The sequence below is a fragment of the Sus scrofa genome, chromosome 8, assembly GCF_000003025.6.
Source record: "Sus scrofa isolate TJ Tabasco breed Duroc chromosome 8, Sscrofa11.1, whole genome shotgun sequence".
NCBI lineage: Eukaryota > Metazoa > Chordata > Mammalia > Artiodactyla > Suidae > Sus > Sus scrofa.
The window spans coordinates 84,032,291-84,048,557 of record NC_010450.4 but is presented as its reverse complement, the minus strand read 5'-3'; the positions used below and the strand labels follow the sequence as shown (position 1 = coordinate 84,048,557).

General features: G+C 44.1%; 1 protein-coding gene across 2 annotated transcripts in view; it reads right to left on the bottom strand.

The window, feature by feature from the left end:
* GYPA (glycophorin A (MNS blood group)) overlaps window positions 1-10,984 on the bottom strand; it is a 29,523-nt gene extending 18,539 nt beyond the window's left edge. Inside the window, exons 1-2 of one of the 2 annotated variants that reach the window (XM_003129173.4) lie at window positions 10,692-10,978; window positions 6,924-7,007 (exon numbers count right to left, since the gene is read on the bottom strand). In XM_003129173.4, the coding sequence (XP_003129221.1) occupies window positions 6,924-7,007; window positions 10,692-10,728 (121 nt within the window). In that variant the 5' untranslated portion in view covers window positions 10,729-10,978. Of the gene's footprint in view, window positions 1-6,923; window positions 7,008-10,691 lie in introns of both variants that reach the window. The other variant, XM_005656526.3, reaches the window with a different exon arrangement.

Genomic DNA, 16,267 nt, shown 5'->3' with positions numbered 1-16,267 from the left:
AACTGCTTCTTACTGAGTCCGACCTGAAGCTGCTATGGCCTAGAAGGACAGTGGCTTTCCTCACGGAACCCTGAACTTTACCACCCGGCTCTGTTCCGCCCAGCTTCTAGTCAGCCTCATTGCTCCCCATGAGTACGAGAGAGAAAAGCAGCCCATAATCTCCGCCATGTGCTTTCCTCAGTATAGACTGATAGAAAGCAAGGGATATTTCTGTCCATTGTTCCAGTGAGAAAGGAGATTGGAATCTGAGTCCTGGCTTGGCCACTAATTGGTAGGGATCTGAATGAGTCATTGAACTTTTCTGGGGCCTCGGTTTCTCATTCTCACTTCTTTTTTTTTTTTTTTTTTTTTTTTTTTTGCTTTTTAGGGCTGAACTTCTGGCATATGGAGGTTCCCAGGCTAGGGGCTGAATTGGCACTACAGCTGCCGGCCTATGCCACAGCCACAGCAACGCAGGATCCAAGCCGCATCTGTGACCTACACCACAGCTCATGGTAACGCTGAATCCCTAACCTGCTAAGGGAGGCTGGGGATCGAACCTGCAACCTCATGGTTACTAGTTGGATTTGTTTACACTTTGCCACAATGGGAACTCTGGTTTCTCACTTCTAATATGACAGTAAAGGAACAGATGTGCTTTAAGCTACTTTATTATTCTAAAATCATAGAGATTCTTATGTCTGAGATAAGATTCATAGTTAACATATTGTGTATTACTTAATATTCTAGACATTCTTCAAAATAATTATCTAAGAGCATATTTTTACATATTATTATATGTTATATTAGGAGACAAACAAGGATAGGAAACATTGCCCAACTTGCCTACAATCATGCAGCTGATAAACAGCAGAGCTGGAGTTTGAATTCCCATCTATTTAACTGCAAAACTGCCTGCCAAGGTCTACCCTAATCTGCAAAATAAAAAAGAATGAGAGCACCAAATGTGTTTCATTAAGAGAAGTTGAAATTTTCACCAAATTATGCAACTAACTCTTAAGCAAGACTTCACTTACAGCAAATCAGGGCTAACTGAAAAGATGCACAAATACTTCACCTTGGGTATAGCCTGGGGGTAAGAGGGTTATTCCTCTAGTATGCAGTGGCTTGAGTGACCTGCATTGTGAACTCCAGATGGGGAAGGACAGATAATTCTGGTTAGTAACAATTTGTTAACAGAAATCTCCTTTTTCTTTTCTTTTTTTCTTTTTTTTTTAGGGCCACACTTATGGCGTATGGAAGTTTCCAGGCTAGCAGTTGAATGGGAACTGCAGCTGCTAGCCTACGCCACAGCCACAGCAACGCAGGATCTGAGCCTCATCTATGACCTACACTGTAGCTTGGGGCAATGTCGGATCCTTTAGCCCACTGAGCAAGGCCAGGGATGGAACCCACCTCCTCATGGATACTAGTAGGATTCTTAACCCACTCAGCCACAATGGTGACTCCAAAGTCTCACCTTTCTAGCCAAGCATCTTCCAGTCCTGTTACTTCTTCTTATCAAAAATCCTCAGAGCAAAAGGAGATTTCACATTTTTTAGATGTGCCAGCTTTATTTTAAGATACTGGCATTTCTGTAGCTAAACTCCCTATACATATTAAGTTTAGGGTTAAAGGAAGCTAGACTGGATAAGAAAAATTCTAATTAAAAATGAAAACTTTATCCCAAAGTTCTCAGACCACTGAAATTCCCCATTGCTGGCTGGACAGTGATGGAGAAGAGCAATAGAAACTAGATCTGCATCCTCACTGTTGACTATGTATTAGAATCATCTGTTGTACCCAGGCATTGGAGTCTAATGGGCTGCCAGCAGCAACAATCATTGCTCAAGACTAGATAAACATGTATACACTTCATTTTTCTAGTTTTAAAGGTTTTCCTTACATTTTCAAAGGTTCTTACATCATCCATACTTTGAGTTGGAACAGATTCGTAGAACAACTGGGTATTAGCCCGATTTGCTTGAGAAAGAATAACACAATTTTCCATATTAAACGATGAAACTCAGTCATCAGTACTTTTTAGAGTCCCTCAGAAGATTCCAACATGTAGTCAAGACAATGAATTCCTGCATTAATGGGCCATAAAATGAGTTCACTCAGTTGTCTCTGGCCCTAAAAAATTAAATTGTATAAAATAGAAGAGAGTACATCCAAGTGTCCTCACACATAGTAAGAACGGTAATTATTTTGTGTAATTTTGCTTTATGTGTGTGTGTGTGTTTGTCTCTATGTACAATGAGTTGCATTGTATATTCGCTATGTCTTATCCATCCTTGAATAGGTCCTGATGGTTGATATACCTGGCTCTACCTACCCTATCTGAATTCCTGTCCTCCAGGGGGGCTGAGGGAATCAATAGCCCATGACACAACTGACATCCATTCAAGGAACCTAGATGGCCAGTTAGCTTCACACTCTAACATCCTTACCCAGCTTGTATAGAGTCTATAAAAGCAGCCGGAGTTTTTATGCATGCTGTGTTGTTAAAACAGTTTGGGAGTTCTGGGAGCAAATGCTTTCAAAAGCATAAAGTTGGCCAATGGGATAATTACAGGTAGATCTCTGAGAGGATACGGACAAATAAACCACTGCATGTATATAAAAGATCAGAAATAAGAATATCATTTAATAAAGTATGGACTAAGTGAAGTAAGTCAGACAGAAAGACCAATATCCTACGAGATCACTAATATGTGAAATCTAATAAAAATGATACAATAGAACTTACAAAACAGGAACAAACTCAAAAGATATTGAAACCACAATGAAGTTTACCAAACTTATGTTTAAATGGGGGGTGGAGGGATAAATTAGAGGGTTGGAGTTGATAAATACACACTACTATATATAAAATAGATGGCTATAAGGACCTACTGTATAACACAGGGAAATATACTCAATACCTTGTAATAACCTATATGGGAAAAGAGTCTGCTAAGGAATGGATGTATGTATATGTATAACTGACTTACTTTCTGTACTCCTGAAATGAGCACAACTTTTTAGGTCAACTATATAGTAGTAAAATGTTTAAAAAATAAAATGGAAATAAAAAATAAAGTATGGAATAAAAACAACAAAAAAGATAATGTTAGTTGTGAATCTATAAATGCATATGGATTAAATTTCTGTATTAAAAGACAAATTTATATTGAGTCAAAACAGGGGGAAAAAACCCAACAGATATATCACAAGGAATAAAAATAAAACAAAATAGGAGTTCCCATCATGGCTCAGTGGTAACAAATAGGAGTTCCCATCATGACTAGTATCCATGAGGACTAGGGTTGGACCCCTGGCCTTGCTCAGTGCGGTAAGGATCTGGTATTGCTGTGAGCTGTGGTGTAGATCACAGATGAAGCTTACATCCTGTGTTGCGGTGGCTGGGTGCTGGCTGGCAGCTACAACACTGAGTTGCCTCCTAGCCTGGGAAACTCCATATGCCATGGATTAAGCCCTAAAAAGACTATATATACTTGTATGTATGTGTATATATACATATATACACACACACACATGTATATTATATATTTGTTTTAAAAGTACAAAAATATATTAGAAAAATAAAAATAAATAAAAGCAGAAATCACCACTTTAATATTAAACAAAGTAGAATTACAGGCAAAGACAATAAAAAAAATCTGGAGAATAAATTCGTGTTGCTAAAGGATACATTACACAATGACTCTTAGATAAATAGGAACCGGTCAAACTATTATATCCAGTAACAGAGCAACATGAACTATAAAGCAAAAGAAGGAGTTCCCGTCGTGGGGCGGTGGTTAACAGATCTGACTAGGAACCATGAGGTTGCAATTTGATCCCTGGCCTTGCTCAGTGGGTTAAGGATCCAGCATTGCCCTGAGCTGTGGTGTAGGTCACAGGTGTGGCTCGGATCCCGCATTGCTGTGGCTGTGGTGTAGGCCAGCAGCTGCAGAGCCGATTAGACCCCTAGCCTGGAAACCTCCATATGCCCCGAGTGCAGCCCTAGAAAAAAAAAAAAAAAAAGCAAAAGAAATTGGCAGAATCACAATAGCCATGAGAAAGTTTCACCCTTTTCTCCAACTGTGATAAATCAAAGAAGAAAAACAACCATTGAGGGAATCTGAAGATTATCTGCCTTGCAATCACAAGTGATTGATGTATGCTTCATTTGGTAATAAATCTAAGGGGACCAGCCTTATCACGTGTGCCCATGTCCCCATACACTCATTTTCAAGTGACATTGTTGAATTTCTTGACAGGGTGTTTTGAGATCTGTACCTGACAGAACAGGGAGGACACCAGGGGGCAAATTTGTGGTGTTTGTCCTGACAAGACATGGTACCATTGCCTGGATCCATCTTCCCAATTGTCTTCAGGAGAAGCACGATGCTCGCATTCTGTGCTTTGGGCTTATTTTCTTTGATTTTAATTTGTAAGTAGCATCATGACTGAGCAATAAGTGGCAGTATCAAAAGGAGAGTCCTGGGGAGTTCCCCCTGCAGCTTGGTGGGTTAAGGACCTGACACTGTCTCTGTGAGGATGTGGTGAGCTCTCTGGCCTTGCTCAGCAGGTTAAGGATCCAGTAGTGCCCCAGGCTAGGGCTCAGGTCGCAGATGTGGCTTGGATCCCACACTGCCGTGGCTGTGGCATAGGCCCCAGCGGCAGCTCTGATTCGACCCCTGGCCTGGGAACCTCCACATGCGGCAGCTGTGGCTGTTAAAAAAAAATGAAATAAAAAAGGAGAGCCCGACCGAGAGAAAAAGGTTATTTAGCCCAGATAAAAAGGGTAGCATCATAGCCACAAAAGGAGGGTTCATTAACTGCACCAAAAGGAGAAGACGGACCGCCAGCCTTCACTACAGGCTTTTGCATCGGCAAAACCAAGAGGGTGCTGAGGGACAGTGTTGCAAGAGTAAGGGAGGGCCAAGCTCAGAACATCGGTGTGTATGACAAGGGAGGCGACATCAGGCATCGACTAAATGCAAAGACTCTAGAGCCAGACTGCCTGTCAATTTGTTCACGAACTACAGCTGAGACCTTGGGTGCTGCCTTCAGCTCTCCGTAGCTTTGTTTCCTTATTGATAAAGTGGGGAGAGTGATTGCCTATTGTATAGAGTTAGTGACTGTTAAATGACTTCAATCTGTATGTATGCATACATACACATTTATGAAAGTGTTCACACAAACAGAGAACTTTAGGTCAAAATTCACATGGACTCGCTCGGGACCTCAAAGAGCCAAATCATCTTGAAAAAGGACACAAAGATGAATGACTTCGATTTCACAATTTCAAAACGGACTACACAGGCAGCCCTGGAAGTCCAAGTAGGGCGATGCTGCGCTAAGGATCAGTGGACTCGAACGGTGAGGCTAGAAAAAAGCCCATGTGTATCTACAGGAATTGATTTTCAGCAAGGGTGCCAAGACCATGGCGTGAGGAAAGAAGAGCCTGATCGAAAACACACTAGCAAGACGGGGTTCTGGACAAGATGAGACCGGAACGCTCCTCCTACACTTTGCACTGGGGGGTGGTATGCTGCCTGGGGACTGAGAGAAGAATGCGTGATTTGGGACTTGCAACATTTTGGAGTCATGGACTCTTCTGTGACAGTCCTGGGCCAGAACACTGCCTGACTCCCGAGATGTGGTAGAAGTGTCTCAGTGAGTAAAGCGTCCTAAAGGTCTATCTGCTTCCACTGTTGCAGTTCTCTCAGTTACTAGAGGGTGGTGGCTGGGGGCATGGGGATGTTATGGCATCATAACAGAATCAAGCCCTATAAAAAACAGAAAATGGGCCTCTTCCAAAGAAGATATGCACACGACCAATAGGCACGTATGGAGATGCTCAGTATCGCTGATCATCAGAGAAATGCAAATCGAAACCACAAAACGAGATAGCACCTCAAATCGGTCAGCACCGTTATCCTCCAAAAATCTGCAAATAACAGTGTTGGCGAGGATGTGGAGAAAAGGGAACCATTCGACACCGTTGGTGGGAATGTAAACCGATGTGGCTGCTATGGAAAGTGGTATGGGGGTTCCTCCAAAACTAAAGCTAGAGCTCGTACATGAGCCAGCAATTCCACTCCTGGGTGCATATGCAAAGAAAATAAAAATGCTAATTCCAAAGCGACAAGAACCCCAGTGTTCAGAGCAGCATTATTTACACTTGCCAAGATATGGGAGCAACCTAAGTGTCCATTAACAGATGAATAGATAAAGAAGACATGGTACACACACACACACACACACACACACACACAAGTATTTCTCAGCCATAAAGAGGAAGGAAATAATGCCATTGGCAGCAACATGGACCGACCTAACAGCTATTGCTTAACGATAGAGACATCTTAGAAAGCAGAGATAGCAGGTGCTCACTTTAATTTAAAAAAATTTAAAACTTGTCCTAATTATAGTTTATCATTCTTTTTACAGAGAATTTAGAAAGTATTAGCAAGCAAAAAAAAAAAAAAAAAAAAAAATCATCCCCAAGTCCAACTTCAGGGATAATCCTGGGATGTTTCCTTTCAGTATTTTTGCTTTAGCTTTTGTTTTGGTTTTTAGACTTTTGGTCTTTTTAGGGCTGTACCCACAGCATATGGAGGTTCCCAGGCTGGGGGTCCAATGGGAGCTATAGCCGCCGGCCTGTGCCACAGCCACAGCAATGCAAGATCCGAGCCATGTCTGTGACCTACCCCACAGCTCACCACAACGCCTGATCCTTAACCCACTGAGCGAGGCCAGGGATCGCACCTGAGTCCTCATGGATGCTAGATGGGTTCATTAACCACTGAGCCACAAAGGGAACTCCTTTTTGCTTTAGTTTCAATTTAGTTCACAGAAAAATCACACATTTGGGTCCTTACTAGATATACGCATATTTTAATAATGGCTGAAAAGCTATTACCCATCTCTTTTTGTTGGTAACTTACTTGATACATTCCCTGGTGTTGCAGAGCCTTGTTCTCCAGTGACTGGTGTTTCAGTGGTGGTGACAGCTTGTGTAGAAATATAAACTATAAAGACATTTGGGGAAATTATTTCAAAAATGCGTCCCCAATAGGTTTATAGATTATTTTTAGTCATCCTCTAGAGGCTGAAGTAAACGGAAATTGATCCCAAGAATGCTAAATTCAACTTCCTGATTAGAAATCTGTGTAAGTCGGAGTTCCCGTCATGGCGCAGTGGAAACAAATCTGATTAGGAACCATGAGGTTGCGGGTTTGATCCCTGGCTTCGCTGAGTGGGTTAAGGATCTGGCATTGCCCTGAGCTGTGGTGTAGGTCGCAGATGCGGCTCGAATCCCGTGTTGCTGTGGCTGTGGTGGCTGGTGGCTGCAGCTTCAATTAGACCCCTAGCCTGGGAACCTCCATGTGCCATGGGAGTGGCCCTATAAAAGCCAAAAAGATGAAGAAAAAAAAAATGAAATCTGTGTAAGTCAATTTTGAGATACTGTCCCTCCTTGCTGTCTTAGAAATCCTTCTCTAGGAGGTCCTAGGGGAGTGTTCATTTCTTTCTAAAGACCTAATTTCACATCAAGCTAAAGATTGATAGGATAGGAAACTAGCCTACAGAGCATCTCAGGCTGACCTTTGCGGCATCACTGAACTAGAGCTCGTACATGAGGCAGCAATTCCATGCAGCCGAGAGATGAAAGGGATTTTAGACGCCAGCTGGTCTGTGTTTTATTTGATAGGCTGGAGAAACCTGATGCTCCATAGTTAAAGTCATTGCAGCAAAATTCTGGTCATTTCCATTTCTGCAGCTACTAGGTGCCTTCTAGCTGTCTAGCAGTGTGAGGCATGCACCCGTGACAATGCAGATTTGACTGTTAAGAAGTTTAGGGTGCTGTGGTCCCTGAAACCAAGCTCAACTCATTCCTGTAACACGGACATGGATAGGAAGGTTCTCTTCTTGATCACTGAAGGGAAAGGAGACACCTAATTTCTTTGCTTATTCTGAGCATGTGCTCTTCAAACTGGTGTGCCTGCAGGCACAAAGCAAAGAGGGTCATTGTGGTCTGTATTCCCAGAGCTCGCTCTAAGGGCGTCTTCGCATCAGAATCCCGTTTTCAAGTCAAAGCTTTGGCTGTTCCTTAACCACACGACCTCTTCTGGCTCAGAACTTTCTCCCTTCCTCTCCCCTCTCCCTCTTGCCAAATTTTGCAAGGTTGCCCTCATCTCATTATTCAACTCTCAAAAAGGTGAAAAATTTCCTGCCTCCCTTCTTTGTGTCAGCCTTCTGCACTATGTTCATCATCTTCCCTGGTTTAATTCGCTTTGTGCTATTGTTCACTCTCTCTTCTTCTATTTTTTTTTTTTTTTTCTTTTTAGGGCTGCACTCACGGCATATGGAGGTTCCCAGGCTAGGGGAGCAATCGGAGCTATGGCCGCGGGCCTACACCACAGCCACAGCAACTCAGGATCTGAGCCACATCTGCGACCTACACCACAGCTCAGGGCAATGCCAGATCCTTAACCCACTCAGTGAGGCCAGGCATCGAACCCACAACCCCATGGTTCCTAGTTGGATTTGTTTCCGCTGCACCACGATGGGAACTGCCCACTGTCTCTTCTTACCTTAATCATTTACTGTTCTGTCGAGTGCCTGGGTTCCCTCCCAGAGGCTGCCCCGCCCGCCCTGAACCATCAATCCCCTGGGCAGCTGCTCTGTCTCACTGTGTGGCCTTGCTGTTGGGCACCTGACACCAAGTGCACAACTGAGTGACTGACCTCAGGGATTGGGACCCAGATCATTTCGAAAAAACGCACTCTCTATTTGGAGGATGACACCCGAAACACTTTTAGAAATATTGGCTTTAGCTTTAGGATTACGAGAGAAAGCAAATGCTCTCTCTGTCTTTCTTTTCCTTTCCAGAATCAAGGATGTTGAACTTGCCTCACTCACACTTTTCAGGTTCTCCACTTCAACTGGTGGGTAAGGGGGGAAAATCTTTTCCCACATCTTTCTTCTCTTTCTGGTCTTTTTTCTTTTCTTTCCCACATCTTGTCTTTCTTTGTCTACAAAGGAGTCCCATCCAGAGCGTTCCTTTCATGGCATCCAGGAGACGCAAAAATGTGCTGACTGCTTTTGGTGTTGGTCACCTGGCCTTGCTGACCTCATGAAGTCTCCTTAAAGGTCGTGGGCCGCTAGCTACTTGAGCACTTGTAGCAGGAACTGATTTCCTCTCCAGGAATTCTTTCCAAATCCTGTGCCCCTCCCTGCTCCCAGTGGCTAATGGGTCTCATTCCATTGACTCGCCACACCTTGCCCTCTGGAGCCACATAAGAACACCCCTTGTCCCTTCAGTGTCAGAGCTCTACACATATTTAGATATGTTTAAATATTACGCCACATTCCTTCCAGGTGTTTTCCCTTCTCCCAACTGAATGTTTTCATCCTTGGCCACTTACAAAAGATGAGAGAGAGCCCCTTAGTCTTCTAGTGTCTTCTTCGTCATCTGTTTTCCTGTAACTTTCCCATTTTCCCTCCCTTCTCAGAAATCGCCATCCCATACCCAGGTTCGTTTCCTCGTTTATCATCATTATCACAGCTAAATACTTATTTATGATTTTCCTGTGTGCCAGGCCCCAGAGTGAGGACATTACAGCCATTGCTTTGTTTCATCCTTACGCGATTCCTGGCAGGCAGGTAGCAACACTGCCTTCCACAGACGGAGACACTGAGGCAAAGAGCCAGTAAGGCACTTGCTTTCATGGTCCCCAGGCTTTCCGATGTGGAGCCAGATTTGAACCTCGTTCTGTCTGTCTTTGATGTCTGTGCTTGAACCCTCACCCTCTTTCACCCCTTCGTGTATCTTAGAAAATGCTCCATTCCCTTCCCCATCTCATACAGAACGGCCAGGAAATCCTTGAAACGTGCTCTAGCTTGAGTTAGAGTCACATCTGAGGGGCTCAACACATTTCGAGTAATTGCCTGCTCCTTATCTCTGTGCTGGGCCCTAGAATTTCTGACACATAAACACTGCCTCTGAGAAGATGTGAACCATAACGCTCTCAGGAAAAGGCCAGAAATAATGTTAACTGGATACCACTTCATAATACGCATGTGTTATATCTTTATTTTAATGAATTGATTTTGAGTTCTTCCAAACCACATAACACCTAAGCCAATAAGAATTGGTTTTGTTTGTTTGTTTGTTTGTTTGTTTTCCTGCCTCATCCCTCAGTAATAGACCACAAAGTGAGAAACAACTCCCTCATGGATTCAGAGCTCATGCTTGCAGCTTGGACTGACTTTTGGCAAGAGAAAGAGGAAATTACAATTTTTCGGAAAACTCTTTGAAAACTGGGGGCCATATATCCACCATCACCTTCATGAATGATTCCTCAATTTAGACGTTAATCTCATGAAAACAGCAATAAAGCAGCCCAGGCCTTCACACAGAAATGTTTCTCATAGTAGCTCATAGTAGTTAATAAAGTTCTTTTCTTGCTAACTGGGCTGAGAATTGCTGAGATGGGAAATCATAATCTAGCCACAGTTCCTGGGCCCCTGGGGCCATTTCATCTGCCTTACCAGACAAATCCCAATCCCAGTCCCCCCACCAGACTGGGATCCGTGATACCACTCCTTCATTTGTGCCCCTAAGTACACTAGGACGAAGGGGACAGTTAATCTTTTGATCTATAATCCTATATCCCCTATATCAGCATCGGACTGAAAAAAATTCCACTCACCTGCCAAGAGTAATACAAAGATCATTTTCCCGTGCATCCTGAGATCATGAGCTGGCTGGCCAAGGTCAGTGCAAGAAAATTGCCAGAGACACCTGAAGTGTCGTCTGTGGCCTCAGCCTCCGTGCTCTTATCTTTCAGACCCACCCTCTCTGGCACCAGAAGATAGGCCGGGTGGCATTTTTAAACTGTGCAAAGTTGTGAACAGCGTGTCCATATAGATATGGGGCTATCTCCTTACCCAGGATTATGAATGTATTTAGCCAGCTCTTCCCTCACTCCAGGGAACTGGTGGCTGCGTGTGAAATATCCCAGCATGAACTCGGTGGGCGTGGCAAGGTAGGAGCAGCAGGAGCTGCCTGATTGGACAAACCAGAGACAAGAGACAGACTGCAAGGGCCTGAGACAGACTGCAAGGGCCTGAGCCAGGCGCTGGTCGCTTTCGCTTTGGGGAGCAGGGCGCCTCCTCCTTTTTAAGGCGGAGACCCTGTGGGCCAGGGTGGAAGTGACTTCTTAAGCGAGAATTGAGTGTCTTTGAGAATGGTGATTCCCACTGGCGTGCTCTGAGGTTTCAAATAACTCCAACTCAAGGCAGGTCATACAGCCATGTAAGAATACAGGCGACGCAAGAAGTTGTTTAATTTTTTTACTTTATTCCCCCCACCCCATGACTTCCTATTTTTAAGGGGAGAACAGTTAGCATTAGCTTTAAAAATGCTACTTCCCTTTGAAAACAGGTGAATAAATTAGGTATTCTCCTCACAAGGGACTATTAGTTAGCTATTAAAATCATGTTTTCAAAAGTAGTTGGTATGGAGACTGGGGATAAAATAGGTAAGTGGAAAAAAACAGGCTCAAAAACTGTGTGGACAAACATCAAAATCCCGTTCGATTCTTTTTTCCTCTGTTATGTCCCGTCTGCCTGGGACATGCTCATTCTCCCCTTACAGGCCCTACTTCTGTTCTGCTTAGGAGCTCAATTTAATACTGCTTCCTCCAGGAAGTTGGCCCTGCTTTCCTACATCTGCATCAGGGGTCCCTGCTCTGTGCTCATACCAGTTCCTCCCTGTGTCTAGGACATCATAGTGCATTGCAATGATTTTTGTGTCCCCAGCAGACTCTAAGCTTATGCAGGCAGGCCCTGCCTAGGGCTATCTTACTTACCACCGAGTGTTAGGAGTAGAGTTGACAGTAAATATTTGTTAAATTAATAAATCACAAATGAATATTGCAGAGGAAAGCAACTTCTCTCTTGGTGAAAAGAAGCTGCGCTTTACTATCATCGTTCTTACTGTCTTCTTGTTAGGGTCACACCTGTGCTATATGGAAGTTCCCAGGCTAGGGGTCGAATCAGAGCTGCAGCTGCTGGCCTACACCACAGCCACAGCCCCAGCAATGGCAGATCCAGGACGCGTCTGCAGATATGTTGCCACTCCGTGACCTCATTAAAGACAGACAAAACCTGTAAGGCTCTCAGTGTAGAAACAGGTCAGACCCAGCATGAGGCACCGGCTGTGTGAAAGCAGAACTGTATGGTGCCCTCTAGTGGTGGGTCCACACAATGGAAGGAAAAATGTGAAACCTGGGGGAGAAACAAACAGCGCAGGACATGAAGTTATACTTTTCCCTTTCAGGCACTTCCCCAGTCATGCTTGCATTCTGACTGAAACGCATGTTCAGGAACACCATAACATCCCACCAGGGAGACATATCATTGCAAATGTGTCAGATAAAGCTAGGCATCTTTTGAGAATTTTGAGTTTACACCTTCAAATGTGGAAACCTCATCCCACTTCTTGGTACTATGTGTCCTGGGACTATTTTTTCCTTATTGTCATTAGTCAAGGAGAAGAGTGAATTACCATGTTGCAAACTAGGACAGCCAACTTGGATCTCTCATCCCAGGTCCACCTTTTTTCTGGGGAAGGAATCATTACTTTGTGTCAATGACTTACATCTCAACTCTTTCAGAGCCATCTTCACCCCTGAAGATGGTTGCAGGAGAGTCGGATCTGCCTGTGGAGAAATAGGCTTTTTATGTCTTGTCTGGAGGCGTAGGAGTGTTGAGACACAGTGCTTGTGGTCTTGGCCCCCTTGGGATCTTGTCACCTTGGGCATCTCCAGCCTGCTTTGCCAGGATGGTTTCATTTCTTTCCTTGACCTTCTTTTGTTACCTCGCTCTTTCAAAACTGAAATAAAAGAAAGCCCACTCTAGGCAAATCTGACACTGCAGAGAACCCTGTTAGAGAGGCAGAGCAGATATTATCATTCTTATATATGAGAAAGCTTAGCGGTGAATAGGAAATTGCCCATGTATTCCTTGATTTGATTTGACCCTAAGAGTTTTTTTTTTTTTTAAAAATATATTGCTTTAGGTTGCCAATATTTAAAAGGAGGTATGTTTTATTTGATTTATTTATTTTCTTTTTCACAGCCACCCTCGCAGCCTGTGGAAGTTCCAGGCTAAGGGTAGAATCAGAGCTACAGCTGCCGGCCTGCACCATAGCCACAGAAACACTGGATCCGAGCTGCTTCTGCGAGCTTCACTGCAGCTTTTCGTAATTCTGGATCTTTATCCCACGGAGTGAGGCCAGGAATTGAACCTGCTGCCTCATGGATACTAGTCGGATCCTTAACCCACTCAGCCACGATGGGAACAAAGGAGGGTATATTTTAATTAAACATCGTGAGGGGGGTTAATTAAAAATCTGGCCCCTCTGAAAGCATAAGAAGATCTATCAAGAGTGGGTTTGCCTTCCCACATGGTAATGACCTATAGGAGCTGGGAATTGGCTGTTCCTTGGGACAGGTCGGCTTTCTTGAGTTAGCCAAGCCCTCTGCCTGTTGCTTGCCACAGTCAGCTTAGACTACTCTGTCCTCTGATAAAACCCTCAAAAGCTCAGTGTCTTACATTGGCTCATTTCCTGCTCGCAGTCCTTTTTGTCTGTGGTGGTTGCAGGACCCATGGTGAAGGAGCAGATTCTGAGACCCACGGTGAAGGAGCAGCCCCCACGGGAATTCTTGTTGCTGATGGAAAAGAAAAATGACCAAATGGGGCAATGGCTTTTCATGTTTCAGCTCTGACAGGGCATATGCCATTTTTGCTCACAATCTATTGGCCAAACCAAATCACGGGCCAAGCTGACATCAGTGGGGCAGGGATGTACACTTCCTCCAAAGGAAAAATCTGTAAGTCGTGAGGCAATGGCGAGGATATAAAAAGCACTTCCAGGCAGGGCAGTGAATGACTGAGAACCGTGGTGCAATCACCCGCATTCATTTATCCTCTTTGCTGAGCTCCTTTCTGCATGTGGGTTTGCAAAGAGTTGGGAGACCTGTTAAGGATCCAAGCTTCTTAAATTCGTGAGTTGATCTTTGTATCCGTTTTGGAAAACCTTGACCATTATCTTTCGAATGTTGTCTCTTTCTCTCTCCTATGGGATTTCGATTATGTATGCATTGGACTTTTAAACTATTACTCACACATCTGGGCTTTCCCCCCCTTCGTCTTTCCTTCTGTGCTTCATTTTCAATTCCACTGACCTTTCGCAATCCTTCATGTACTATGTCTATTCTGCTTTTAAATTAAATTTCATGTTGTATATAGTCCTCATGACTTCTTTGATGCTGATTTTGCATTTTTAATTCAGAATGCACATTTAATTCGCTTTTATAGGTTCTGATTCACAGTTGTAATCCTACTTATTTTCATTTGTCCTATGTACCTTTTACTCTGATTTCTCAGACCCCCTAGTCATAGTTATTCCAATGTCCTTATCTGCTGACTGCAGTATCTGGCCATCTCTAGTTCAGCCTTTATTTTCTTTATTTATTTTTACGATGACAAAATATGCAAAGCATAAAAAGTACCATTTTAATAATTTTTAAGTCTAACATCTGAATGGCATAATTAGGTACATTCGCATTGTTATACAGCCATTAGCTCTTATTTCCTAAAATCATGATATTTGCCACATTTTCCTGCCTCTTTGCATGCCTAATAACTTTTTTCCTTTTGTGCAGGATCCTTTTTTTTTGACCATGGAGGTAGTGGCTTGATGGGGGAGCTCAGTTCCCAGATGAGGGGTTGAACTCAGGCTGCAGCGATGAAAGCTCTGAATCCTAACTATGAGGCCTTCAAGGAACTCCGTGGCCTTAACGTTGAAGCTTCCCAGCCACACAGCTTTGATGGAGATGGGTTTTTTTTTTTGTTTTTTTTTTTTTGTCTTTTTCTTCTTAGGGCTGCACCTGAGGCATATGGAGGGTCCCAGGCTAGGGGTAGAATTGGAGCTGTTGTCACTGGCCTCCGCCACAGCCACAGCAATGCCAGATCTGAGCTGCATCTGCAACATACGCCAGAGCTCACGGCAATGCCGGATCCTTAACTCACTGAGCAAGGTCAGGGATCGAACCCGCAACCTCACCGTTCCTGGTCGGATTCGTTTCTGCTTCTCCACGATGGGAACTCCATGAGGAGGAGAGGCATCTTGGTTAATTGCAGGCCCCTTCCCTCCAGGAGGATTTTGTTCTGTTTTTCTAATTTAGCTCCATAGACCTGTGTGCCATTCTAGCACTCAGAAAATGCCTTGTGGGAGAAAAGGGGCTTTGTGGTTGGGCTCCTCTAGGTCCGAATCTGCTATGCCAGCTCTGACGAACCCTCCAAAGCTCTGATGGTCTTTTCTCCCACTGTTTACAACCTAATGTCATCAGCAGCCTGTGCACGGAGAGAATGGTGGTCTCAATACAGAGGACGAGGACAAGTGTGTAATGTCTTTGGGCTGGATGGACAGTTCCCAGAATGTCTCTGAGCCTGGCCTTGGGAACTGGAGACTTGGTCGAGACCTAGGCCCTGGCATCTCAGCTATGTTCCCGGTTTATGTAGCATCCAGCTGGAGCTGTAGAAAAGATACCATCTGCCCAGAATTCACCCCTTTTCCTGGAGTACCTTCCTCCCCTTCAGAGCTGGACTCATAGTAGATGATATTTTATTTTGACCATGGCTGGTAGACCCTGTGGAACAGCAGCGACCTGAGCCAAGCAGGGGCAATGCCAGATTCTCCCCCCCCCCCGCCCCACCCCTCAAATACAGAACCTGGTTTGAGCTGGTTCTTTCCATCCAGGCCCCGAAGAGTCTACTTTTGGTGCCCTTTTTTCTGGATCCCCTGAGCCGCTTATTTATTTATTTATTTATTTATTTTTATTTTTTACTTACGTTAGCAAGCATGGATTCATTTTGCTTGAGATCATATAACGCTATTGGAATGGAAGAAGGCACACATTATCAGAGAGGAAAATAGCCTGACATTCAGAATTAAAGGAGATGCCATGTCTGGAACCTAGGATCCACAGAGTCAGCCCAGAGCTCTCTTGCTCTCTCGCTCTCTCTCTCTCTCTTTTTTTTTAATTTTTTATTTTTAGTTCTGTGAGTGAGGCATGTGGAAGTTCCCAAGCTAGGGGTTAAATCAGAGCTATAGCTGCCGGCCTATACCACAGCCATAGCAATACCAGATCTGAGCCTTGTCTGTGACCTACACCACAGCTCACAGCAACGCTGGATCCTGAACTCACTGATGGAGGCC